General features: G+C 40.0%; 9 protein-coding genes across 9 annotated transcripts; 4 read left to right on the forward strand and 5 right to left on the reverse strand.

Annotated features, from left to right (window-relative positions):
• Positions 1–219: 219 nt before the first annotated feature.
• JH06_2435 (hypothetical protein) lies at positions 220–1,808 on the forward strand (the record flags this gene model as incomplete). Its single annotated transcript, XM_014674257.1, is given in 5 exon segments — positions 220–321; positions 348–512; positions 545–771; positions 803–1,549; positions 1,565–1,808. 5 exon segments carry the CDS (start codon positions 220–222, stop codon positions 1,806–1,808), a joined length of 1,485 nt encoding a protein of 494 aa, XP_014529743.1.
• A 51-nt stretch (positions 1,809–1,859) lies between these two features.
• JH06_0625 (histone H2A) lies at positions 1,860–2,303 on the reverse strand (the record flags this gene model as incomplete). The annotated part of the gene is made up of 1 exon (XM_014674229.1): positions 1,860–2,303. One exon carries the CDS (start codon positions 2,301–2,303, stop codon positions 1,860–1,862), a length of 444 nt encoding a protein of 147 aa, XP_014529715.1.
• A 257-nt stretch (positions 2,304–2,560) lies between these two features.
• JH06_0626 (glycylpeptide n-tetradecanoyltransferase 1-like protein) lies at positions 2,561–4,595 on the forward strand (the record flags this gene model as incomplete). The annotated part of the gene is given in 9 exon segments (XM_014674230.1): positions 2,561–2,883; positions 2,897–2,928; positions 2,951–3,040; positions 3,073–3,194; positions 3,226–3,314; positions 3,350–3,485; positions 3,517–3,777; positions 3,807–4,459; positions 4,490–4,595. 9 exon segments carry the CDS (start codon positions 2,561–2,563, stop codon positions 4,593–4,595), a joined length of 1,812 nt encoding a protein of 603 aa, XP_014529716.1.
• Positions 4,596–6,742: 2,147 nt separating this feature from the next.
• JH06_0627 (hypothetical protein) lies at positions 6,743–7,708 on the forward strand (the record flags this gene model as incomplete). The annotated part of the gene is given in 7 exon segments (XM_014674231.1): positions 6,743–6,766; positions 6,797–7,069; positions 7,081–7,143; positions 7,174–7,205; positions 7,235–7,298; positions 7,323–7,427; positions 7,439–7,708. The coding sequence occupies 7 exon segments, from the start codon at positions 6,743–6,745 to the stop codon at positions 7,706–7,708; spliced, it is 831 nt and encodes a 276-aa protein (XP_014529717.1).
• A 230-nt stretch (positions 7,709–7,938) lies between these two features.
• On the forward strand, positions 7,939–10,250 carry JH06_0628 (hypothetical protein; the record flags this gene model as incomplete). The annotated part of the gene is made up of 10 exons (XM_014674232.1): positions 7,939–8,089; positions 8,116–8,181; positions 8,211–8,261; positions 8,293–8,469; positions 8,501–8,539; positions 8,571–9,342; positions 9,371–9,611; positions 9,642–9,818; positions 9,849–10,003; positions 10,034–10,250. 10 exons carry the CDS (start codon positions 7,939–7,941, stop codon positions 10,248–10,250), a joined length of 2,046 nt encoding a protein of 681 aa, XP_014529718.1.
• Positions 10,251–10,271: 21 nt separating this feature from the next.
• On the reverse strand, positions 10,272–11,399 carry JH06_0629 (ferric reductase; the record flags this gene model as incomplete). The annotated part of the gene is made up of 1 exon (XM_014674233.1): positions 10,272–11,399. One exon carries the CDS (start codon positions 11,397–11,399, stop codon positions 10,272–10,274), a length of 1,128 nt encoding a protein of 375 aa, XP_014529719.1.
• A 1,031-nt stretch (positions 11,400–12,430) lies between these two features.
• JH06_0630 (proteasome subunit alpha type-3) lies at positions 12,431–13,300 on the reverse strand (the record flags this gene model as incomplete). Its single annotated transcript, XM_014674234.1, is given in 5 exon segments — positions 12,431–12,503; positions 12,535–12,752; positions 12,783–13,034; positions 13,068–13,180; positions 13,198–13,300. 5 exon segments carry the CDS (start codon positions 13,298–13,300, stop codon positions 12,431–12,433), a joined length of 759 nt encoding a protein of 252 aa, XP_014529720.1.
• A 2,914-nt stretch (positions 13,301–16,214) lies between these two features.
• On the reverse strand, positions 16,215–18,003 carry JH06_0631 (hypothetical protein; the record flags this gene model as incomplete). The annotated part of the gene is made up of 9 exons (XM_014674235.1): positions 16,215–16,560; positions 16,590–16,861; positions 16,892–16,961; positions 16,992–17,114; positions 17,138–17,292; positions 17,323–17,461; positions 17,492–17,707; positions 17,740–17,870; positions 17,902–18,003. 9 exons carry the CDS (start codon positions 18,001–18,003, stop codon positions 16,215–16,217), a joined length of 1,554 nt encoding a protein of 517 aa, XP_014529721.1.
• Positions 18,004–20,758: 2,755 nt separating this feature from the next.
• Positions 20,759–24,001, reverse strand: JH06_0632 (hypothetical protein; the record flags this gene model as incomplete). Its single annotated transcript, XM_014674236.1, has 9 exons — positions 20,759–21,365; positions 21,396–22,291; positions 22,322–22,601; positions 22,633–22,764; positions 22,794–22,972; positions 22,994–23,103; positions 23,135–23,327; positions 23,357–23,888; positions 23,919–24,001. 9 exons carry the CDS (start codon positions 23,999–24,001, stop codon positions 20,759–20,761), a joined length of 3,012 nt encoding a protein of 1,003 aa, XP_014529722.1.
• Between the last annotated feature and the right edge of the window lie 95 nt (positions 24,002–24,096).

Here is a 24,096-nt window from a genome sequence, read left to right on the forward strand (position 1 = left end):
TGAAACCATGATTCTGGCAGTTGTAATAGACGAAATATTAAAACAGATACTGAACTTCATCGTTTTGAACTCATGGTATGTCCCATCATGTTTCCAACAGTAAAATAGATCTGTTTACGTCTTCTAGCAGACTAGTTTAGTACATATTGTCTTCTTCCTTTCTTAGGAATCACATCCCACGGGAATTAACAGTTGCCAAAAACGATAAACAACCTAAAGATGAGTTCCTATAAAGAGAAAATGAGAAAGATCCAGGAGGAGGAGAAGAAGGCAAAGGAAGTCACCTCAGTGATTGTTCAATTTCAGACGGCTGATGTAAAGGTGAATGAGTGTTACTAACTTTATAGGGTGAACGAAAGGGACCTCAAATCGATATTCCCAGTGATTCAACTCCAAGTCAACTTGAGGAATTACTTAACCAGTTGATTGAATCCGAAGAACCCATCCCATTTGCATTTTATATTGGTGAAAATGAGATTGCTGCGTCTGTTGGAGAGACTTTACGAGAAATGGTTCTTGTCTTTCTTTATTTCGTGATATATAGGGCCAAACGACGGAAGGAGTGGCTGTCATCCAATACAGACCACTTTCTGTTTATAGAGTCAATCCGGTCACTCGCTGCACTGACAGCATCCCTGGACATACGGAAGCTATTCTCCATGTTAGTTTTAGTCCAGACGGAACAGTTTTGGGTACTGGAGGAGGAGACATGACTGTTCGTTTTTGGGATGTTTCAACTTGTACTCCTATCAAGACGTGTACTGGTCACAAGTAGTTGTTTCCGTCGGGTTTTCATGAATAGAAATCATGTTCTGTGTACAGCATGGTCACCAACTGGTCGCATGTATGCAAGTGGCGATAAGAATGGTGATGTAATCATATGGAATACGAAGAATGGTGAGATGATTTGTAAGCTCTCAGGCCACCGTCAGTGGGTGACGAGTCTCAGTTGGGAACCGCTTCATCTAAATGGAAAATGTGATCGACTTGCCTCTTCTTCACGTGATGGTACTGTAGTTGTATGGAATGTTCTGTCTCGTCGTAAAGAAATGACTATTTCGGGTCATTCGGATTCCATCGAGTGTTGCAAGTGGAGTGGTGAGAACCTGATCTATACAGCCTCACGAGATCGTACAATTCGTGTCTGGGGGTTAGAAGGGCCCAATGGAAAGCTTGTTCGAACTCTTGTGGGACATGCACATCGTATTAATGCCCTTTCTCTCAATACTGATTACATTCTACGATGTGGCGGCTTCGATTGGGAAAAGAAGACTTTTACTTCAGACGAAGAAATGGTCGAGTGTGCGAAGAAGAAATACGCCGAAATGAAAAAGAATGGACCTGAGCGCCTTTGTTCGTGTTCAGATGACTTTACATTATTCTTATGGGAGCCAACAACCTCGAAACAGCCGATTGCTCGACTAACAGGACATCAGCAACTCGTTAATCATATCCAGTTTTCACCAGATGGTAGGTATATTGCTTCGGCCTCGTTCGATAAGAAGGTGAAGATCTGGGATGGTGTTACTGGCAAGTTGGAATGTGTCGGGTAGATAAGAAGTAGATTGCTGAACACTCTGCATGGACATGTGGGTGCCGTTTATCAAATCACCTGGTCACCTGATTCCCGATTTGTTGCTTCGGCTTCTCGAGACTCGACGGTGAAGATTTGGAAACCTCTGGGAAAGAAAGCTCTTTATACATTATCAGGTCATTTAGATGAAGTTTACGGTCTTGATTGGAGTCCGTATGGTCCGCGTGTTGCTTCTGGAGGGAAGGATCGACTTGTGAAGATCTGGAGTGCCTAGTCATTTCAAATGTTTGCAACAAACACTTCATGGAATTTACAAATCCCTGGATTAATAAGCTTGCGAAGGTTCAGCGTCCTCTTTATCATCCTCCTTATCTTCCTTCTCGTCATCCTCTTCCTCACCTTCCTTCTTCTCAGGAAGCAACTCCGAGTGTACGAAAGGCATCACACCTCCAGAAGCAATTGTGACGTTTCCAAGAAGAGCATTCAACTCCTCATCGTTACGAACAGCCAACTGAATATGACGAGGAATCACACGGTTCTTCTTTCCCTCCTGAGCCACGTTTCCAGCCAACTCCAGAATTTCAGCAGTCAAGTATTCAAGAACAGCAGCCAGATACACAGGAGCGCCAGCACCAATACGGTCAGCGACTCTCATATCACGCATGTAACGAGCAATACGACCCACAGGGAAAGTAATTCCAGCACGAGAGCTTCGGCTCTGGGTCTTTCCTTCACTCTTACCACGTCCACCTTTTCCTTTTCCAGCCATTATAGATTAATACAAAGAAAAAATGGTTGTTGTCGTTTGAAAAGGAGTACGAATTCCGTTGAACCAATCAGGTGGAATCAAATTAAATGATTTGATAAACATTATTCTGAAAATTAGAATTTATCCAATAATCTGGTAGCTTCTTTCTTTCACAGATTTGGATGTCACATTCTTTTTAGTGAGTAGAGGTAAGTGATCGTATGTTCATATTTCTAATGGATTCGGCACAGTGAACTAGAATTTAACGCTTTGTAGAAATGGCAAAAGCACCAAGCAAAAGTGCAAAGGGAACGAAGGCAAAAGGAGACTTCGCTCATCGTAAGAGAAGAAGACTTGAGACCTATTCTTCGTACATCTATCGTGTGTTGAAGCAAGTCCACCCTGATGTGGGTATTAGCAAACGTGCTATGGCTATTATGAATTCGTTTGTAAACGATATCTTCGAGAGACTTGCTGATGAGGCAATCAATCTGGCTCGTTACAACAACAAGGCGACCTTGACTGGAGCTGAGATTCAAACTGCTGTTCGTTTGCTTCTTCCTGGTGAACTTGCCAAGCACGCCATGTCTGAGGGAAGCAAGTCTATCTCCAAGTACTCAACTACTGGAGGCACCGAATAATTGTTGTAATTGTAACATGATTAGTAGTGTGTGTTTGTTGTCAAATACTTGTTATGGAACTGTTGAAAGAACCTCAGGAACATAAATTTTGGAATACACAACCTGTTCCTCAAGAGGGTTGACTCTGTTGGGAACGAGGTGACTCGTAGATAAGAAAGGTGAAGAAGGCCCCATTGATGAAATCAAGACTCCTGCTCAGATTCGTGCAGAACCCTATAAACTTCCAACTGGTTTCAAGTGGGTTGATATCGATCTCAATGACGAGAAGGAGGTATGTCTTCATTCCACTTTTAATCATCTAGATTAATGATGTCTATACTCTTCTGCTGGAGAACTACGTCGAAGACGACGGAGCGCAATTCCGTTTTGCTTACAGTACGGAAATGCTTCGGTGGTATGACATTTGGTTTAGGTTCTTATTTGCAGGGCCCTCATGCCTCCCGGATACAAGAAAGAATACCATATTGGTGTACGTTCATCAAAGTCGGGAGTACTTCTGGGATTCATTTCAGCAGTGCCTCAGAAGATCCATGTGCGTGAGAGCGTAGTTCCCATGGTCGAGGTAGGAGAGGAGGCGACATTGTGAGAAACAGGTGAATTTCCTCTGCGTCCATAAGAGAATCCGCAGCAAGCGTCTCGCTCCTGTCCTTATCAAGGAGATTACTCGTCGTGTGAATCGAAATGATGGATGGCAAGCCATATACACTGCGGGAGTATCGATTCCCACTCCTATTACCAAGGCTGTTTATTTCCACCGTTCATTGAACCCCAAGAAGCTCGTAGAGATTGATTTTGCTCGTATTCCTGCTCGTCTCACAATGGCAGGTTATATTCGTTTCTTGCGTCTTCCCGAAGTAGGACTGTAGTAGGGGATGAATAATAGGCATTTACAATTCCGGGCTTCCGTCAGACATGTTCGAAGGATATTCCTCAGGTTCTGACATTGATGAAGGAGTACATGAAACAGTTTGCCGTATATCCTGAATTCACAGAAGAAGAAGCGCGTCATTTCTTGCTACCTCGCAAGGATGTAGTGGGTAGCTATGTGGTAGAAGACCCACAGACACATCACATTACTGACTTCATCTCATTCTTCCACATTCAGTCAACAGTGATGAATAATCCCAAATACAACTCATTTACCGCTACGTACTGTTATTACTATGCTGCCATGAAAACAGATTTGAAGGTGCTGATGGAGAATGCTCTTGTGGCTGCCAAGAGTGAAGGTGGAGATGTATTTAATGCTCTTGAAGTCATGAACAATGCACAGACTTTCGAGAATTTGAAGTTTGCCAGAGGAGATGGCACTCTCCACTATTACTTCTACAATTGGAAGCTGAATTCGATTGAGCCTTCTGCAATGGGCGTTGTTCTTCCTTCTTTTGTTTGTTCAAAATCCTCTAGCTATGGTTCGCAAGAAGTTGAGAGAGAAGTCAGGAAAACGTTATATTCCATGGCTATTAAATTATATGTAGAGAAAGCACCAAGTCCTAAGACGAACACATTGATCAATCCCACAACTAAACTCTCCCGGTAGATATGTATCAACGAACTGAACAATAGAGGTCAGCGAAAACGACTGGCAACGAAATTGCATGTGATGAATAAGAAGGGAGAGAATATATTATCTCATTTGGATAAGCAGATACTTGGAGAACAATTAAAGTGAGTCTATTCGATACAATCGACAATAGAGCGGAACTTGAGAAGAAGACGGAAACTAAAATGGAAAATGGAAAGAAAATTGCAAGTAAATGTTATAGGAATAATGGTTAGAAAAAACAAAAAGGTTCTCCCAAATCACAACATAAGCAGAATGAATTACTATACTCTGAAATGCAACGATACCATGTGAGTGATTTGATGTTATTATAAGGAAAAGAATGTTGTTCTCACAAATCAAGTGAAAGAGGACCCATTTGAAGCCGTACGACAGTATTTACAGAGTCAATCGCATTCGGAAAAGTTCATTGTTTGTTCACTTTCATCACGAATTGTTTCTGAACATACTAAGCTTCCGTTATTTCTTGTTTGACTATGGATACATTAAGTTCAAGCAGGATTCTAGTCAATGGAACTGATATCTTCAGTCTTTCAACAATGAGTGTTCAGAATTTGTACAACAAATTGTACGGCTATCAAAAAGAAAATATGATGACGAAAAGTGAATTACTAAATATGGTTATTGCAAGGCTACTCCCAATCCTAAAGAAGCGAGATGAAGCCCAGTACAAGAGCATATTGAATGTAATTAGTAGAATGCGATTATTGGGTCTACAGATTCAACCAATCTCAACTGATAAAGGACTTTTGTATCAAAATCGTTTCCGTATACATAGGTATCCGAATTATGCTGGTAGTTTTGTTACCAAAGAGCTCTTTTCACTTCCTTTGGTGGACAATATTACTACTGAACCCAAAGTTCCCAAGAACGATAACATTCGTTTACCTACATCGAAGTATTTGAATTGTGCGTGTATGCGAAATGGTGTATTGGGAAAGGGAAAGGGAAAGAGGGATTTGCCGAACTTGATACAGTCTTTGAAAGCAACTAACTTCTCTGAAGAGAGTATTGCTCAACAACCCACATTGGATCAGTCGCTTCAACCTGCCACATTCCATTTTTCGGAGTGTTCTAGTGAAGAGATTGACACGTCATATCCCTCTACTGTCCACTTTTCCTTCTCGTTGGTCGATGAGTCAGAGTTCAAGTTCCATGAAGCACAGAGTCCCACTGACCTCGATCTTTCATTTACCTATTCATTCAATTTTGTATTTAGTGAGTCTTTCTTCTCTGTTTGTTCGTTTATTCGTTTTCTGTTCGTAAATCCTTTTTTTCAAATGGATCATATTGAACAGTTGGCAAACTTAAAGCATCAACTCTCTACTGAAATCCATAAACTAGAAACAACAGTGGAAGGGAATGTACAAGTGAGAGGTGCATTAATGGTTACACCCAGATTGATGAACAGCATGATAGAGTATGCCAAATGGAAAAAGAAATGGAAGATACTATTAATGACTGTATTGATGTAATATCTTTGAAATGGAGTGATCCTTAGTTTTATGAAATTGAGTTACCCGAAATCGAATCATTCCGAAGTGCTCTGAGAGATTTCCGTTTACGAGTAGCAACAGAAGTTGGATTGAATAGCTAGAGCCGAAAAGCATGGAGTACTATTCAACAAAGAAGGAAGAATGAACAGATACGAACAGAGAGAGATCTATTACTACAGAGTTGAATTTTGTGTTCAGAGTGACCCATAGAATCGAGTGAACGGGTAAAGGTGATGGATTCAAAACAGTTGGTGTCATTTACCCCTTCCATCATAGAGTATCATCAGAAATAACAAATTCTTTGCGTCACACAATGCAACTACTAAGCCAAAATGAGGAAAAGATGTTGAACAGTGGAACAGTACTTGAACAAGACAATTCTTCAATTCATGTTCGTATTTCATGATCTGTGTGATATAGAAAACAAATGCTGTACTCCATGACTATTCCAATACGATGAATCATTCATCGACTGTAATTAAACAAATGAAAGTTTGCTTATGGATATTTATATCATGAATAGAAACGCGAAGAATTTGAGAAACGCTTCTTATATTTTGCAATCATCTTTCTCGTAATTACCGTTGTAGTCATTGTAATCCAACGCCTCTATGGTTCTATTACAAATCCAGTTCGTCGACTTGTGAGAGCAGGCTCTTCTTTCTTAAAGACAGTTGGGTTTAAATGATTATGTTTGTTGATATGCATGAATGATGGTTTTCGCATCTGCAAAATCTTCACTAACAATACTTACTACAAATGGGATCCAGCCAGTCGAGAGAGGTGTTTCTCTCTTATTTGTATCATCATTAGATTAATTATAAAACGGATTTAGCCACCGTTGAACCTATCCTCAAGAAGAAGGCTAATAAACTGACAGAAGAGGAGAAGACTACATTACAGACATTCCAAACAACATATTCAGCAGAAGTAGACCGTTTGGATACCAATGTGAAAACAGCTCTAAGTGTTGTTGGAAAGAAGGAAGAAGCAACTGTAGATACTGTTATGAAAGCGATTGCTGATACTCGAGGACTCATTCACAAGGCACGTCTGTTGGTGAAAGAAGTCAGTTCTTGCAATACTGTTAAGCGTAGAAAGATAAGATGAAAGCAGAGTGCTATCAAAAAGCGAAGGAAGCAGCACTTCGGAAGGATTCAGTACAAATAGACACCCTATTTTACATCTAGGAGAAATCTAAAACGTATTTGCTTCAATACAAGTAGGGATTGTTGTGTGATAGTGATGAAGACATCACAAAGAGTCTGCAGATATCCTTCGTAAACGAATAGATGTTATGAGTCAGAATGTGACAGTTCATGAATTCTGTAATGAATAGTTGCATTCGATCCAAACTGGTCGAGAAGATAATGAGATGGTGGCCGTACTCAAGCAGTTATCTACGAGTCTAGGATCAATTACATCTGTACGTTCTTCGAAAACCGTAATATTTAGCAAATCGATTCTCTAAGTCCTGAAGAATTGCATGATCGAATTGAAAATTTGGATGACTATCTTAAAGAAATTGATGCCGTCGATGAGGACTTTATCGATGACGATGTGGATCTGGATGATTACATGAGTGCACTGGATGCAGATATTGCTACTGATGCAGAAAAAGGTATGGCTCTTCCAGTTGCTCCTGTAACAGTTCCTTCTGTATCAAAATCAGTGAAACAGGTTGATGAGAGTGATATATCAACCAAAGTAGTTGAAATGGAGTAGAATTGTCGTGTTTGTTAGCTATTCAATCGAAATGACTCTTCATAATCGGTACCTATCATAATTTATGGGCCCTATTATATTCTTAATGGGATTAGCTTAATCGATCTTCTTCCTATATATAGCATCTATTCTTTGTCATCCGTTCAATCAGTCAAAGTCATCTTCAAACCAATATTTCTCGGTAGAAATCAAGTCTCGTTTTCTCCCTTTGCGAATTTTGATAGTAATTAATGGAAACTCTATCTCTATGTGAGATAAAGAAAGAAAATCAAGCGAAGGAAGAAGAAGCTGCTGCTCTCCCCTCATGTACTGAGGGCATTGACATTTCAACGGAAGTTTCATGTCAAGTAGATAGAAATGGTAAGGAATGGATTCTTCTCAGTTGTTTGTATTTTACCATAATGTAGAGAATCTAGACGAAGTAACCATGGAATCCAAATCGGAGCAAGTTTCTAAATCGGTATGTGGAACAAGTGTTTTCTTATCTTGAAGGATGATATAGATGACCAGAAGTCTTCTACCCAGAATCTTGATGAGGTCAGTTCTATAGAGAGTACGCTTATTTTCCAAATTTTGATCCTAAGAGGGCGAAGATAATGCGGAGACCGTTCAATCATCATCAAATGCTGCTAAACCTCTGCGACCGATTCTTCCTATTAAGAAAGAGGATACAGATACTATTAGTAGTGATGACCGAGATGTCCAGCTACTATTATCGATGTGGAGACGAAACTCTAAACACTCTCCAAATGATATCACGAGTAATTTAGATATGCTGGGAGTGATTTCTAGCAGGTGAAAGACGATATCGTGGCATCTACGAGAAATCAGGTGAATCATCTTTATTTTGTGTGATTTGTAGGTCGATGGAATGCCCAGATTCAACATCAAGGAAAAAAATACTACTTGGGTTCGTTTGATACAAAGGAAGAAGCAGCCTTAGAATATGATCGAGCTGCATTGAAGTACCATGGAGAACATGCTGTTGTGAACTTCAATACAACTTCTACAGAGAAGGATCCTTTTGCTGCTTTGGACCGTCCAGTTACAGAAGTATATTCTACTGAGCATAGTGTGTCAGGAACAGAATCACAATCAATCAAAGGAATAACCGATTTACAGAATGATCAGTCCAGTCTCGTCTCAATGTTAATGGGAATTCGTTCAATGCCTTCAACAGGATCGTCTCTTACTACAGAGCTTGCTTCGGATGAGCCTGGTGAAGATCATACTCCTGAAGGTCCTAGTACTGAAGTTCGCACCTCTGGAACTCATCCCAATTCTGAAGGACATGTAGAGAATTCTGGATTGGAAGGTCGTACTTCTGAAGAACACCGTGCTGAAGATTCTACTACTCTTGAGAATACGATGGAGACTTCAGGTGGAAATCATCGATACAATACACGGCATATTCACATCTCGACAGCAGAATGTGTAACTACTCCAGCGAGTCGTTCTGCCAAGCGACGTAAGATGAAAAAAGCCCAAGAAGGAGATAGTGATGAATCTACTGTGCCTACGTTTGAATCTTTACTAAAAGCAGGATCTGAATCCGAAGACTCGGTGGTTGCAGCTGCTTCTTCTCTTTCTCCTTATGTTGCTGTTCCTGGTCTTTTGAATCCCACTGAGAATAAGTAGAGACATGCCATTACTCTTATGTAGATCTCGTGAACCCACTACAGATGTTCCTGTTTCTCCTCTTATTCCTCAGAGTATGGCATTCCCGACAGCAGTGTCTTCGGTCTGCTATCCTCAAGTGAAATGGCTCCCAACAACTCCAGAAATACCCAAACGGAAACGCCGAGACCACCCTTCTCCTGTCTATCAAATCTATCCTCCGAACACAGCTGTTCCTTCGTCTTCATTACCTCCAGTGGTCTATTCATTCTATTGTATTTTTCCGGTAGATATCAGGTGAGAGTGATAAGTCTAGGATGGTACAATGCACATTTGCTTCTCCACAGCCAATGATTTCATGGCTCTCAATAAGCGTCCACGAATCGAAAAGAAGGTTGTTCCAAGAGGAGCAGCAGTTTCTTCGAGAAAGGATGATCGTTCAAATGGACAAGGAGATGATGAAGAAACAGACGGATTGAATAGCCCTTTGAAAGTACACATTAATGAAACTCCTGATCCATAGTCGTTAAAACGACCTAATCATTCGAAGTGGGCCAAAACACTGTTAATGAAATGGTTAACGAATCCTGTTCATTTCTTCAACCCATATCCATGTGCTACAACGAAACGAATGTTAGCAATGGAAACTAATCTCCGTGAAGATCAAATAGCAAATTGGTAGATACTTTACTGATAGATAATTTGTAGGTTTGTGAATACCCGAAAGCGTTTCCTTACTCCAATTATTGCCGAAATTCAACGAATCTATGGAGCCAAAAAGTTTGATCTAATTCAGACAAAACGTGATTTATATGACTTATTAAAGGAATTGATGAAAGATTCTACAAATCGATCATACAATGTACAATGGATAGCTTCTTTCTTAGCTGATACTAATTGTTGCTGGTTTGATAATGATTCTTAAAGTGTTTGATTAAAACAGTTCTTATAGATCAAAGACTTCACTATGGAAAGAGAACATACGATTCTCATTCATCAAGGTATCAAACAGAGTGTCTGTAAGACTCTCAGGACCACAACAGAAGACGGTTAATGGTTGGTACGGAATGGTTTGAAGAAGATCCTTTAGCACAGGACGACCCAATGTATATCGTAGTGAAACAAGCATATGATCATCCTCGTCTTCGTTCAACGTCTCAAGTCCACTCAATGCCACCTTCTCTACAGGAATCTCACAAGCATCCTTCTGTCGAGGGAGTGTGGCCGCTGTCACAGGATCACTACGATAGGTGCAATAGAAATGTGTACGCACAAATGGTGACTGCTGACAGCGACTCAATACAGGTCGCATTGCCACAAGATGTTCTGGTTCTGCCACTACTACAATCACAGTAACTGTCATATGATACAATTCGGTTTCTGGTGATCGTTCCAAAGAATGCATCAAATCCAGAATATAAGAAGAAATCCCAGCGAAACCGACACCACCTGCCACAAACAACACATTTGATCCATATGTCTGTTGAACATGAGACATATACTCCACATCTACAGTAGGTGTTGCCACATGAAGGAGGTCATAGGTTGATACAGCCATAGGAATTCCTTGTTCAGCAATCTCACGATTATGCTCCATGCAATAAGGTCCCTCAATGAAAACTCGGATCGGACATGGTTTCGAAACTAGCTTGGCTAAATGATGAGTCCATGACGATGACTCTCCCACCACCTTCACATAGCATATGAGATGATTATTGCGACTATAAGCAACAGAAAGTGGGTGGGATTGAACGATCGAGATACTGGGAACAGTGAGATGAATCACAGCTCCAACAAGACGTCCAAATGGTCGTCGTGGTAAGAATCGGTTTCGCATGGCAATATCCAGAATAATGATATCTCGTTCACAACGACAAGATACGATGTTGGATGACCGAGTCAATAACGAAAAGCTTCGGATGAGAAGATCAGTTACATACAGAACCAGAGGGAGTCGGAAAATAAGGATGAGCCTGTGGGCATGATCAAAGAGAAAGAGGAAACTCAGAAGAATCACGACTCGATGGATTAGATAGAAGACCTCGTACCAATACTTACGAACCCATGGTAACATGGATGACGATAAAAGAAGGATAAGAGGCAAACTACGAAGAAGTTGATTGGTTGTTTTGTCAAAAGATGGATGTTGAAAGAACTCCCATATGTAAGAAATATGGGAATCAGGATGATCCTTAATGATCATGTGAATCAAGATAAACAAGACATGAGCAACAGTCTAATGAAGAGAAACTCATTTTACTTACCATATAGAACGTTATAGTACCAAGACGCCTGTGAATTGCAACAAATGAAGTCTATGTGAAAAAAGACGGCAGTTCTTACAAAGGGAGCTTGATAAATGTACTGAAATATAGTGTTTCGGGTGCAAAAGAGAACCTATGAGTAAGGAGAAAACAGTATAATACTGTCAGTGTGAAGAACAGTTCCAGTAACGTACTAGATATAATGAAGAGAGATTTCCACGGATATCGTGACAAGAAATGTTGATCAGCATCGCGATAGTTGAGATAATGAAACGAATTCGCCGTCCATAAGAGAATCAGAAGAAGCAAACTCCAGTACAAAAATAAGAACCTCCATGATACAAACTTCTTGTATGGAGTGCGTTGATTGAGAATCCTTCCTACTGAAAACTGATTAACATAACCAAGAGCACCGGAAAACAAAAGGAATACGTAAAAATATATAGTCCTCCACAGTGTACCTTGATACTTATATATTTTAAACTTGTCGCCACGATACCGCAACAATTGCCAAACATTCAAACCTTAACATCACACTGAACATATAATGGAATACCGGATCGCTGGGCTATTTCGTTTATCGAAACCAGAAAGATGATAATGGTCAGGAACATAAATCCGTCTAATCCATAAGAAATCATGTTAATAAAGTAAACAGTTTAGATTGGCCCAACTATCATACCATTTACTCCGATGATGATGGATCTTCCGCTTTTCATTCTTCCCGCTTCGTTTTCTGATCAGAGAATCCCGTTCTGAAACACTCATTGATGATTAAATAGGATCATTCTGATAAACTAAAGATGTCCAGTGGTATTTGATAATCAAACAAGATAACAACTCAGTTCTCTTCTTCCATTGCCCCTGTATCCTCTTCTCGTAATGCTCTTACAGCATTCTGTACTAACTCATCCCTACAAATCATAGGCAAAGATTACTCTATACCTTGTTGCTGAGTCAACACGAATGAACTGATGATCTGTCGAATCCGAAACATAACCAAATTCAATTTCGTATGGCTTCTTTGACTCAATATGTAGATCACAAAGCATCTTAGCTAGATAAGGAAGGGCTTCTGCCACAGTCAGTTCCATCAAGTTGTGCTTTTCAATCTCTGCCTTACAGTTTTGACGACCCTTTCCAATTGCATCAGTGAAATGACACTATAGATTACCAATATCCATTTATTCTACAAAACATTGTCCAGAAGGAGTAATACGGTAGAGATGATACTGTTTGTCACGATGATCGTAACCAGCATACAATACATTCACACCCAGAGGTCGATAACCACCGTAACATGTGAATTGATGTACAAATTGACCCATACTCTCGGCAAGCACCTTAGGAGGGATTTCTTCGCCAAAGTTCTCTTTAAACTTCATACAATGGTCTCTTGAGCGGTCAATCGAATAGCGACCATCAGGAATATATCCGCCCACAACCTAGCCCATCAGCACTCTCAGAGAAGGAAATACAGCTCCAATATGCTTAGAAATGATATGAATATGTTTATTTGATCCATCCATAATGAAGGGAGAGTTCAGTGTCTTTTCTGCAGCAAGTACAACTCCATCTTTACAATTCACGCCTACACACGTTCTACACAATTATTTATCCAATTAAGTATTTGCGATGCTTCTGCGACAGCCTTCGAAGCATACTCAACCTGAAAGATGCGTCCTTCAGGAGAGAAGATTGTTGCATCCATATCATACTAAACAAGTAACTGATGCAGAGACTAATACCTACTCCAGAGCCACTCATTGTTGCTTATTTGATGTTTCTATTTCACTATCTTTGGTTGAAAAGAGAAGAACAAAGAAGTTCCAAACCCCGAGCAAAAGCGTTTCAGCGGATCCTCTTCGGTATTGGGCAGCCCAATTGATGTCTGCGAATTTCCGATGTATTTTTCGACCCACTCTCGAGAGTAGTTTTCTCACCAATGACGGGATCTCGACGAATTCTGATCATATCAGAAGATCCTCGAACATTGAAGAAACCGAATAATCAAGAAGACTCTCCATTCTGTGCTTCCTCTCTGTATTGCTTGGGTAAATGTTGCGATATGATTGATGCAATGAAGAAAGAGGATTATGGTAGGATTTTGAATCTGTGCTATCACAACAGTAGTCTCTTATGCATTCCTCTATCCTGGAAAACGGAGCCCTGGTGAATGGAAGTCCGTCAATGATCCATCAGATGTTCAAGAAATCCAATCCCTCTGTTCAATTCCAGATCACGAAGAAACGGGTCCTATCAATTACAAACAGTTCTATGATGCATTGATGAAATTGAAGGATAGTATTTCGGCAAATGATGTTTTGACCATTCTGTGGTTGGTTCCCTCTTTCTCCCTTTTTTCTGCTCCAGTTCTGTCTGTTCGTTCGGATTCACAAAAAGCCCCATTTTTGTATTTGGGTCTGGAGGCACTCCAAAATGCATCCAAATCCTCTGAACTCTCTATTATCACACACGACAATTCCAATGATCTTGCTGTGTGGACACGATTGTTCGATTGCTGTTCATATTGGATTCAACCTTCTTTACTTCCTATTTCCATTATTTCGAACCAAGAGTCATCAGAAGATGAGTACCATGTCAAAACAACTAGTAGTAGTCTCATCATTGAACATCCTTCAGATTCTTTCTTCTCCTCTAAACCTGTTCCTGTCAATTCATCTCATCTTCCTTCGCTTGAATGTGAAACAATCTATTCTCTAACGGCTTTCGAACTGGATTCTGTTCTCAACACGCTTCTTCGAACAGATATCACTCAAAAATGTGTTTTTGAGTGGAGTGAATTGGATCACAGTTTTATCTCCAGACTAAGTAATCAATCACTTCATGCATTGACTCGCTCTGTCTCTGTTAGTCTGATTACCACTACAACAGAATCGGAAGTTGTTCTCTCTCCAGATCAACCTATTCACATTCTCAATCAATTTAACAGTGTTGAATTGTTACGCTATTTGTACATGTTTCTGGAAAAGACAGAATCCTTCCATTTTTCTGTCGCACATCCTACCAAGAACCCTCTACTAAGTCTGTTCAATCGGACATTATCGGATCATGCAGTCCAATACTATGGATGTAGTGTTGTTGGACAAACTCGAGAGAATGAAGAGACACCAGCATTCTCACTCTTATCCAATCGATCATCTGTGACCATTTTTTCGAAACCCCGCTATCTCATTGGTCTACTTGCAATTTCATCTCATGATATCGAACTTATTGTATCATATGCTGACTGGGAGAAACCTGAAGGAATTCTCCGAAGTGTGATTGAGTCATCTCTTCAACATGATGACTATTTGATGATTGTTAATGATGATATTCATTCTTCTCTGTTGAACACTACGCTAAATGATCAATTTGGAGAGACTCATCAATTGTTTATACCACCTTCATCATTACCACCAATCAACCGAGATGTGACTGGACTCTCTCAATCAATTGTTCCTGAACAACTAAATGATACGCGTAAACCAAGGCAAATTGCTCAAGTCAGTCAATGGTCTGAAGAACTTATCTTACAAAGGGTTAGTGAGCTTGTATGTCTTCTAATTGTTCTTTCATTCTAGATGCACCAGGATACAGATCAGTGGAGATTACGACTTTTCGGTGAAACTGCCCATTCTACAAAGGTATCGAAACACAAAGAACCACGTCGTTCGCAACTTGTTCTGATTTATCTCTCTGTTTATCTATAGCTTGCATCGATTCAAGGGGTGTCCACCAAACCACTCCGCATACCTCAAGATTGCTATGACTTAACACGGGGATTTCTTGCTAATGGGGAACCAGCCACTGACATGAGTTTATTTGAGTTTCAACCTCTCTCGATTCCATCACAGGAATTAGAGTCATTCCCTTCTCTACGTAGGGTTGATTGGTGGTCGACAATACTCTAGCATGTGAATACCAGTCATTTGCTGACACTCTTCCATCTATGTCTCTGGATTTCGTTAAAGGAAATGTTTATTTCCAGTGTCGTGGAGAAGACTATTGGGATAAAACTTCGATAGGAGAAGAAATGAAGATTACCGCTCTAATGAAGAAGATAGAGGCTTATGTGAAGAATAATGGGTTGTTTTTACAAGTAGGGAAGTATGATGAAGTATACACGATTTACTAAGGCTTCTCGAAATGCAAAGCATAATCAGAGTATTATCGATGTGAATTATACCAAGCTTGATAAACTAATTAACTCAGTTGCAATGAAGTTTGTTCCTTCTGGATATCGAGAGTCTCTCTTATATGGAAAGTAGTTCATAATGATGATGGTAACAAATAGAATTGTTGATTTGTCAACACAACTCTGTAAAGCAGTATTGGAAACATTTTATGATATCCAAAAAGTGGTGTTACCTTCAGCCACAATATCGAAAGAAGTTAAGAAGCAGGTTCGTCATGTTGTGAATTCACTCATTCCACCGGATTCAACAGATCGTCCTAATCTTTCTAGAAGGTCTTCCCGATTATCTGAGTTTTCTCTTGTGGATGGATCTCCCTATAGTATTCGAGATCAAGGTACCACACCAGATACATCTTTATTGGGTACTCCAAGTAGTCTTAGTACATTTCTGGGACATGATAGTAAACGATTTCGTCCTATTCCACCTCTACCAATGCCACCAGGTGATATGGTATATGTGTGTTTCTTTAATCATATTGAATAAGCAACAAACAGACAAAGTATTCAATTCCTTTGACATATATACTCCATCCAAATGATAACCAAGTTTACGATAATAATGACGAGTTCCTACTCCAGAGATCACAGAGATTTTATCAGAGAAATGTTCTTCTCGAGCTATACGTTCTGCTTCTTCCATTAACAATGTTCCATATCCTTTATGCTGGAATTGAGAAGTACTCCGAGAATGAATCGGGATTGCTGATCCATAAACATGCAACTCTCTAACAATCGACACATTCCCTTTCAATTCCTCTCGAAACACGTTTGGTCTGCTTTTAACTCATCCTCTCATTCTTACCCTGCTTTTCGTAAACGTAACAATCCAATAAGAATGTCCTTTTCTGTGTCTTCATAACTCAGGAATGTTTCCCAGCCACCATTTGCTGTATAGTCACGACGAATCAACTCTACTTTTGATGGTTGGATCTTCTTGTGAATATCTTGAATTCCAACTTCACGAGTACGTATATCACGACATACCAAACCCAAATCAGCCATTCTTTGCAATGCCAATTGTCGAAGACTTCCTGTTTCAACTCCTGATGTCACTAATGGCATTGGAATATCACGCTATTCATCATATCACAAGCAAAGAGTTACTTGAATACGATATACTCTCATCCATGGAGGAATCAAAGACAGAGCTCGTGCTGTGAGATCCACAAGCATACTACAATGAATCAATCTCTCTATTTGCTACTTAGGTGGATAGTTACGATACTCTCCCTTCTTCCATAGTTCATATAATCCTGTTCCTCGAATCACCAATGTAGGATACAGTTTCAATCCATCTGGACGAAAAGCAGGATTCTCAAAAAGCTCTCTACTGTTCATTGAATCCACTACTCCAACTTAAGACCAAGAAGATCTCGTTCATAACCCATATTAGGCAAATCCGGCATCATATGTGTAACAACCTTAAAACCACAATCCTTTGATTGCTCAAAAGAATTACACACAGCAGCTACAGTGTGTCCGCGATTTGTATCACGAGCAATATCCTATTACTTAAGTCTGTAACAGAGATTCACCTCGTATACACTTTGAACACCAATCTCAATACGAGTACAACCATAACGAAGCATATTATTCAAATGGGGTTTCAAACAGTAATCAGGACGAGTTTCAATGGTGATTGCTACACATTTTGAAACACTTTGTTCTCCATATCTGATCATTATTATGAATATCAAGGATCACTTTACAGCTTCTTCTACACTATGAGAATGATGGCCTGAAAGAGCATCGTGTAATTTCATGATGAATTCATCTTGATACTTTTGATCAAGGGATAAGAAGGTTCCTCCCATCACTACAAACTCCACTTTATCAACACTGTGTCCAAGACGTTTCAATTGGTCTACACGAGTACGTGTTTGGATATATGGGTCATAGCGGCATCGAATAGCTCGCATACTACAGAATAAGTTGAGTGAGAGGCTTTGTACCTTGTTGGCTCATAACCAGTATAAGACTGGGTTGAGTATTCAAAATCGGAATCTGGACCTCCTGCACAATAGAGACAGACACTTCCCGTATATGCAACATGGGGACAACGATGAGGTTTACACATGACAGCCTGCAAATAACAAGATAACAATAATATCAACCACAACAGCAACTCCTGATGCTGTTCGGACTGGCTTTACTTTGAGATATGGTGTTAACAGGTTCTTGTAATTCTCGGGAATAGCAGCGATAATATCAACCATCTAAAATTAATTTAAAACTCATCATTCATGCTTTTGGAGTTGCAGATAGTCCATACTTGTGAGCAGTTTCCGAAACAAATCGTGTGATGTTAATTTCCCGTTTTGCATCATAATTCTATTCTATAACCATTGTACACTAGAGTCACCTCTACAAGCATCTTCACAATTTCCGCAATGGCAATTACTCTACGCTCTGCCTCTGGTTCTATTTCGATTATCTCTTTCCATCTACTAATACTTTCATTCTTCAAATTTCCATTCGGCTTCGTCTTTGCCATCGTTTTTGTCGAGAATTGTCTGATTCTACTTTCTTGCGACAGACCCAATTGGGTCACTCTTGTCGTAATTCACTTAGAGTTGATTTGGTGAGGAGTACCTGATGACAAAGATCCTCCTACTTACGGATATGAAAGGATACATATGGTTTGTTATCTGGTCATTAATCCAACAAACACTTATATTGAGCACTAGAGATCCTACTTGCAGAAGGCTCTTCTTCCTGTGTTGCATTCATTGATTACTTCAAACGATTCTTACAGACAGCAGTCATTACAATCACTGAAATGCAGAGGATGATACAAATTACTCTCTGTACCATGAAAAAGGATCGTAATGAGTTGTTTTCAGATCATATTAAACTGTTAAAGAACGATGTGATTCCTTCCCTTTTTATCTACTACTTTTTTTCCCAAGCAAGGAAGGATGGGAGTAAGCCTCTTTTTCATATAATTATCCATATCCTCTTCAAGAGTGATCGCATCATCACTTCTCGTGACAAGTGAGAACCATCCAGATACTTCACAATAGGATAACTAATATCATCACATACAGCTAGATTCTCTTAATCACGTACTGTTCTTTCAAGCAGAGGAATCATAGTAACCATAACGAAGATGTGATAGTTGAGGACTCTAATTGACTAGATCTTCAACACAACTTCAGGGCTTCCGTCTTATTTGAAGTTCTCATTATGCCGGTCTTTACTCACTTTGACAATCACACTTTCAGTTTATTAGAAAAAACTGTCCCAGTAAATCATTAGACCCTTCATATAAAATACCAGACCCTCAGAACGGTTGGAATAATACTCTTGATTCCACTGTGACTGTACTTGACACATGATAGGTGGTATTATCGTCTCTGGAATATAGTGTAATGAGTCATCGCCTGTCCCTCATTGTCAGTGACGACAATTGATTTACCATCAGAAACTATAGATCTATCAAACACACATAAATCACTTTAAACGATTGACTCAGCATTCCCAAGAAACAACAATAGCATTCTTTAAGAGTATATGGGTGACTCTGTGTTTCCTATGATATTATCATTCTTTACCATTAACTCCTAGAATAGGCAATCTGATTAAGAAACACATAATTATATAGTATAATATTACTTTTTCCGTTTTGAAGCCGAATCCGTATCTGGTGAAAAGGAGAATTCGTCATCTGAACTTTCAACAAAACGAGATCGTTTCGTCGATTTATGTCGAGGAGTTATCATTTCATCTTCATCAGCTGAATCGAAAGAGGACTCATTCAATAATTCTTCGCTCTCTTCATACTCTTCTTCACTCTCCTTAAACTCATCATCACTCTCCATTCCTGTTAATTCCTTCTCGACAGGAGCACGTACCTTAATCTGTAGCTTTGGTTTAACAACTGATTTGGGCTCTGGTTTTGGTGGCTGTTCCTTTTTTGGCTTTGACACCTGTTCCTTATTTGCCACCGGCTCCTGAACCACTGGCTTGTCAAAGATAGTTCTATTTATCATTCCATCCAATCATATCTACACATCAACATCGGCTCCTTGGGTCTTCATCACTTCCTTTAATACATCCTCACTAAATTTCCAATCACACAAAGTCGAAACGGTGCGAAGGAATAAATAACTATCACTCTAGCCATCATGCTTCATTTCCTATCCCTACAAAAAGTTCAGTACCAGTTCGATAATAATGAATAGCTTGCTTCTCTAGCAATGAAGACATAAACAAAGGTCGTTGACAAATAGCCAGTTTTGAGGCAAGATTAATGATGTATGGAGGTAGTGAAGAGCTTATTCGATCTTTGATTGGTTCACAATACTCTTGTAACCAGGTTATCATAAAAGTCACAGTCGAATCTATCACCGAATCCTTATGATATTGCTCGAATGATAATGGATTATCATTAACGGAAGCAAAGCATTCAGCCACTGCTTTCATAGTCGTTTCTAATAGCTGCTCCGAACAATGCACCAAGTCACTCTCTGCATCGTTATAAATCTTACAGTTCTCTGTGATTCTCTGAAGGTCACTCTCCAGTGATGCACGCGAGTGATAGTAACTATATCACAGACCTCCTATATTCCTTACTTATTCTCTAATCTAGCTAATACAAGTTCTAGTTCCATTTTCACAGGAATCATGGCATCATAGAACAATAGTTCAGGATCCTCTGTAGGTACGGCAACAACAAATGGACCTACACTCACACTCCATCACCTATCCCACCTGCATAGGGTTCTTCCGATATCTCCTTTAACTGCTGAATAATACTCTCGCGAACTGACTGGGGGATACTTCGATACACGACTTCTTTTCCCTTTGTCTCAAACAGACTGATGATCTGCGACCCTCCTTCATTATCCCAACGAATTTCAGCTGCTTCCCATGCCGAACCTCGCCATGCGGGGTTGGAACAAAAACGGAGAATGGTTCCTCCATACAGTGTAATAGAATTGTTCCTACAATGAATTCATTATCTCGGGCTTACTCTTCGATGAATTCCATTTCAAAATGATCACCAACATTCCACTGATGTTTCATTCTTTCTATGTATGTATCGTAATCCACCAGATAATCTGGTAAGCTGCAATTCCGAAGTGTTACTTGGAATGAAGGAATCTTCAACTCTGATGGAAGTCCAACGAATGATTGAACTGGAGAATCGGAGTGTTGTGACTCAGGGTCTGGAATGGCCACTACTTGCAACTTCAGCTGCAAGAGAATCGAGTTGGAACAGCAAAGATGATGGGGAAAGGCATATCTCTGCTCAATGACTTGGCAGACACAACAAGAGAATGTGGCGAAAGGAAGATCAGGATCTCCAAATTCAAGAAGATGCTGCAGATGGCCTTGAGGAAAGTAGACAACATAGTCACCCAATTGAGGGATAAACGATTTGGAGTAGCTTGCTTGACGTAGCCAATCGCGTTCATAGACATTGGGAACGCGAGGAACAGCCTTAATTAGAGCATCATTTGAATACTGTTGATGCTCTGGACATAAAAAAAGATCTGTTGGATTGATATAAGGATAAGACTTCAATGCTTCTGGAAGAATCTCCAGCCGTGTTGCACAGCCATAGTGATATCGACTATGAATCAAATCCTTATTATGAACTCACTTAAGGCAACCAGACACGCAACACAATAGAGTAGCTCCATAATGATTACAAGCACAACATCGAATCTTCTTTGCCTTATTCACGGCTTTGAAGATATTGTAGAAATGATAAGCAGAGCGAGCCACTTCCAGAGATGATAGAGCACAAGCCACATGAATAAAGACACGCTGGTCTTTAACAACAAAGGGAACAGGAGTCAGGAAACCTCCTAAAGAGTCATCTTCTTTGTGATGACACACTGAACATACAGGATTAACAGTTACACCCGACGAGTCCAATACTTCTTGTGTGAAAACACGACGTTTTCGCCTGAATCTCTGGATGTCTACAATCACAGGTGGTTCTTGTTCATCTGAAGTTTTCTTTGGCGTTGGTTTTTTCTTCTTCGGCCTTGATTGGCGTGTTTTTATCATGGGAGCTTCTTCACTATCATCAAAGTTATCCAATATATCATCTTCTTCCTCTTCTTCCTCTTCTTCCTCTTCTTCTAATACTTCCTCCTCCTCTTCTTCATTTAGTTCAAAGTCACCCTCATCATCAAGTAGATCCAAATCATCTTCGCTTGCTATTATCATATCATTTTCCTCGCTGTGATGGTCACTTCGTCGAGAGCTTGTAGTTCGATAAGGACGACTATAAATATCCGTTGCTTGAGATGAACGGGATTGCCGAGTTCGTGTTGTACTTCCAACACTATATTCTGTAGTCGACAATCGTTGGTTCTCATTGTCTGGAATCTCTTCCGATAATGCTTCTTCCTCTTCTTCCTCAGATAGATCGAGACTGAATTCTTCATTATCAGGCTCATCTACAGGTTCTTCAGGTTCCTCAATTTCATCCAATAGATCCTGATTCACTGCTACACGTAATGCAGTTTCTGTTTGATCATGCATTGCCTATTATTCACTTTCTACGCAATTCTCTACTCGTTCTTGTTGAGCCGTTTCCTCCATCTTCTTGTCATTCGCTTTCACTTCCCTCTCACGTAGCTCCAACCACTGTTGTATTGGGATATTTCGTTGCTGGTGGAATTGATAAGGCATACGTAAGTTGTCCAGAAGAGGACCACTAGGAACATTTTCAGCCAGCTGCTTAGAGTTACTGTCTATAGGAATCCAAGTATTCTCTAAAAGACTCTCATAATCAGTAGCAAAGTACTGACACATGGGTGTATATCGATAGTTCTCGTCTGTATCCAGACCGTACCTAGTATTCATTCTTCCTAAAAAGTGGGTACAGAGAGAGACATCCGTCATCATCCACTGCACAGATAATTCCTTCTTTCACCCCAACTCGTGAGTCTAACACAGGTACAGGATCATTAAGGAAATAGCGATTACTGTGACCCATCTTATGTTCATTCTTCAATCTATCTCAAAGACCACATTCACAACATACACTCGCAGGAGTCGTTGCGCCTTAAGATCCCAGAAACAAATCTTTCCTGACCAACAACACGTAATAAGAATCCAGGGACATTCAGGATGAAGATACATGTTAGCTACAGGACCCTCTAACACAGGCTTATCGGTACGATTATAGACTGTTTCAATACAACCAGTACTCACATTCCACACCTTAATATCCACTTCAAATACTGGAACACCTTTCTCTACTCGTTTTAGCCAGGATGAGGTAATGATTGATGCATCATCTATCGACCACAGACAGTTGGAGAGTTTCACTTTCGATCTGCACTTCGTAAAGTCTATGAGTCATTGATTGCATCAAATGAAAACTGATTTCACAGTGAAGTACCACTGGTTGACAATCCTTAAAGGAATTACTGCCACGCCAGATACAAGCATTTCCTTCTGCTTCTGAAGCAGTCAAAAGATCGTTTCCACTATGAGAAAACATCACCGTATCTACGCCTTTCGTATGGCCTCTCAATACAGTCACAAGCATTCCATAACACTCGATTTCCGACCACTACACTTTATATCATTATCTTTTCCTACGCATCGACTTGCTCCATTTCCATTTCGCGTGATTAGAGGAAGTCTCCATATCCATACACTTCCATCAGCAGTCCCTGTTGCTATGAGTTTGCTACATGGGTCAATATCACAGAAAAGAACTGAATTGTCCCGTTGCATTACCTCCAGCCCTCGTGATTCAGGAGTGTATCCATTCTTGCCATGATTGAATGACAAAACGCACAAATCAGTATCCGTAAGGGGCTTATTAATGCGATGATAAAGTGGATCCAATTGGCATACATTCCACGCACGCACATAACCATCATCAGCAACGGAAAACAACAAATCTGTATTTTCATCGTAACGCAACTGAGCAATGAAACGAGTGTGTTTGCAACAACACGCCAAAAAGTGAAATGAGGCTACATCGGTGTGACGAAGATAGGGATATGTAAGAGGTGTGATGTCCCAAAACATAACCCATCCATCCTCACTACTACTCATCAACACACTGTTGTTTTTGTTAATTGCCAGATCTGTAATCTTACTGTGATGACCCCGAATAGTTCGACTATCCATTCATTTTCTCAATCGCACATACATCAGATTACCTGTGTGTACATCCCAAATCTTAATCAGATGATCATCAGCTCCTGTGAACACGAAACGTTCTGTATGATCCATTACCAATCCATAGATCGGAGTATTGCTATGACCACTTAGTATGCGTAGCAGCTACGATAATATCATCCAACCATACTCACATGCAAACGCTTTAC

This window comes from Blastocystis sp. subtype 4 (assembly GCF_000743755.1).
Source record: "Blastocystis sp. subtype 4 strain WR1 chromosome Unknown seqid_0013, whole genome shotgun sequence".
Classification (NCBI taxonomy): domain Eukaryota; class Bigyra; order Opalinata; family Blastocystidae; genus Blastocystis; species Blastocystis sp. subtype 4.